The sequence below is a fragment of the Gavialis gangeticus genome, unplaced genomic scaffold (assembly GCF_001723915.1).
Source record: "Gavialis gangeticus isolate Ggan-Ray unplaced genomic scaffold, GavGan_comp1, whole genome shotgun sequence".
Taxonomy (NCBI): domain Eukaryota; kingdom Metazoa; phylum Chordata; order Crocodylia; family Gavialidae; genus Gavialis; species Gavialis gangeticus.
The window spans coordinates 381,867-384,554 of NW_017728960.1; the positions used below are offsets into that span (position 1 = coordinate 381,867).

Consider the following 2,688-nt stretch of genomic DNA (forward strand, 5'->3'; position numbering starts at 1 on the left):
AGCTGCTTCTGTTCTACTTGCTGACCCTCATGCTCGGCTTACGTCTTAATCTCTCCCAACAGGCCCAGGCGCTGGTCCAGTATTTGGAAGAGCCACTTACACAAGTAGCAGCCTCTTGAGGAGTCAGGAGGGGCAGTGTGGCGCGTGGATGGGGCTGGCACAGTGAGAAGCCTTTTAACCAAGAACTGTAGCAGCAGAGAGCTTGTGTGGCGGGGCGCGTACAGCTCTGCGGGGACATCCGGGCTCAACAGCAACGGTGGCAGCTTCCAGCGTCTTGTTACTGCATTAAAATAACATGAAAACTTTCAAAGGGAGTCTCTTGCTTGTGTCTCATCTGCTGCTTCTCTGGGAGGGCGGAGGAAAGCACAAAGGAGAGGCAGAACCAGCTGACACCCTTCGCCACTCCAGGACCTTGCGTGTACAACACGGCGCTGTCAGCCATGGCTGGGAAATGTCCTCTTTCAACAAGCCTCCCTATGTGGACACTCCTGTTTTTCAGGCAGTGTGATAGAGCTTGGCTTGCAGAAACGGCTCTTTTAGGCAGCAGAGCTGTCTACTCTAGGGCCCTGGCTGCCTTTGCATTGGAGCTGTGGCCTAGCTTGAGCCCTGGAGTGCCTGTGAGGGGTCTCGATACTTTTTTTTAATCCCAAATTGAGAAGCGTCCAACTGCCAGAACAAGGAGCAACGGACTCGAGCTGCAGCAAGGGAGGCTTAAGTTGGATATTAGGAAAAACTCTTGCTAGGAGGGTGGTGAAGCACTGGAACAGGTTACCCAGAGGGGTGGTGGAGTCTCCATCCTTAGAGGCTTTTAAGGCCTGGTGGTAGACAAAACCCTGGCTGGGATGATTTAGTTGGGGCTGGTCCTGCTTCGAGCAGGGGTTGGACTAGATGTGGAAATAGCACTGTACAAGTTCCCAAATAGCACCTATTAATAATGGCTCAGCTCTTCTCAGACCCAAGCCTTTCCCCTCGCACAGTTCTTCCTTCTCTCGCCACTTCTGGTTTGCACCTTGGCTTCTTCCTTTTCACCCGCCTCTTGGCCAGCTCTCACACAGGGCTTAGGCTGTTCTGCAGATCTTGAGCCAGGTGGGGGGGATAGGGCTGGCATGACTTGTCCCACAGCTGTTGGTTGCAGGGTCCCTTGCGGGTGTGGCTGGGGTGGAGTCGGGTCTGCGATCCACCACTATTTCGAGGAGGATACGGAGGCTCCCCTGATGTTCATTGCCTCTTCTAATCGCACGGTGGCAGCACAGGACAAGGAAGGCAGCTTCCACTTCCCAAAGGAAAGTCCAGGGGCCGGATCCCTCTCCAAGCCGCCCTGCTGTTAACAGTGCAAAGACCAGCTACCTCTCCCACTCTGCTATGGGGCTGTGCATTTATGCCGTGATACCCACCAGCAGCCTCTGGGCTGGTGGGTATTTTTTTTTTTTTTTAAATCAAATAGCAGCCCCAGGCTCACTGGAGTCCTGTCTGGGCCCGTGCTGTCGTAAGACTGGATGCTCTTGTATGGATCCACCTAGATGCCTGACAAGGGTGTTGCATTGGTACTGTGTGCCTAATCCCTCTGTGTCTGTCTGGCTTTTCTCAGCCTCTCCCAACACAAACACATGTTTGTTGGCACACATGGGTGGCAAGATTAATTTGACCAATGCCTCTTCCTCCCCAGCAGGAAAAAGGAGGTGCTGCCAGTCGCTAGAGGAGTTCCTCTCCATGCCTCAGCTGCATGTCTATCATAGCTGCTCCCAGCAGAAGTCTCTATTTTGCTCCCGAAGGGTGGCCTTGCCTGGGTCCTATTCCTCGTTGCCTGCCTGGGGCACCATAACAGAAACCACTTCTCTACTTTGTGCCTCTCTCTGAGCTACGGGGGCTCTGACTCCCGCTGTGTCTCCTGTAGGTGGAGCGCTGGGGCCAGCAGTCATATGACGGCAGGGACCGTCGAACGGGTCTCCCCTCCTTTCTTTTGCCCTTAGCAACAGGGGTGCATCCAGATGATCCCTTCCCCAGTTGGACCCTCTATCCCTGGTCTCATGGGCTATATCGACACCTTCTTCATTCTCCATTTTTGCTCAGGGATACTCATGCGGAGGATCGGGGCCATCACGTCCCTCTAATACCTACCCTGATCCTGGGGGTCCTGGTGTGTTCCTCCCCAGCTGCAGGTGCATCCTAGGCAAATCATGCTTTGCATACTGCTCATCCAGAGTCAACAAGCTGCTTTCACCTGTGTCGTCTTCTCTCTCCAGCCCCTCGGCTGCCTCTGCTTCCTGGGCCTCTTGCAGCAGGCTTCTTCATGCATGAGGGCTCCCTTGGCTTCACGAGGCCCTGAGTGCACTCAGGATTGGGTCCGCTGTCCTGAGCCAAAGCTGCTGGGTGCATGGGCAGCCACGTGACTCTCTCAGGGGCGGGCGAGGGGGTTGGCGCTACCTGCTGAACCTGTACAGCGACACCGGGTCACGCCCTATTGAGTCACGCAGCTCCAACCTGCCTGGCGAGGAGCTCCTTTGCACCTTGCCCATAGCTCGGTCACCTGGCTCTCCTGAGGTCTTGCTGTCTCCTTCCCTCCTGCGCCAGGTGCCTCCCCTGCACGCCTGCTTCCCCTGCTGCTTCCAAATCGGCCTTCTTGGCAGGGAAGAATTTTTCCCTTCTACCTTCCTGGTTGATCAGCTGGTGCAGAAACCACTCCCGAGC

General features: G+C 55.4%; 1 protein-coding gene across 1 annotated transcript in view; it reads left to right on the plus strand.

Moving 5' to 3' along the window:
• The window catches only part of LAMTOR2 (late endosomal/lysosomal adaptor, MAPK and MTOR activator 2), a 10,417-nt gene extending 10,107 nt beyond the window's left edge, over nt 1–310 (plus strand). The window contains exon 5 of the mRNA XM_019516003.1: nt 63–310. Coding sequence (XP_019371548.1) covers nt 63–119 — 57 coding nt within the window. The 3' untranslated portion in view covers nt 120–310. The remainder of the gene's footprint in view (nt 1–62) is intronic.
• The last annotated feature ends 2,378 nt before the right edge of the window (nt 311–2,688 follow it).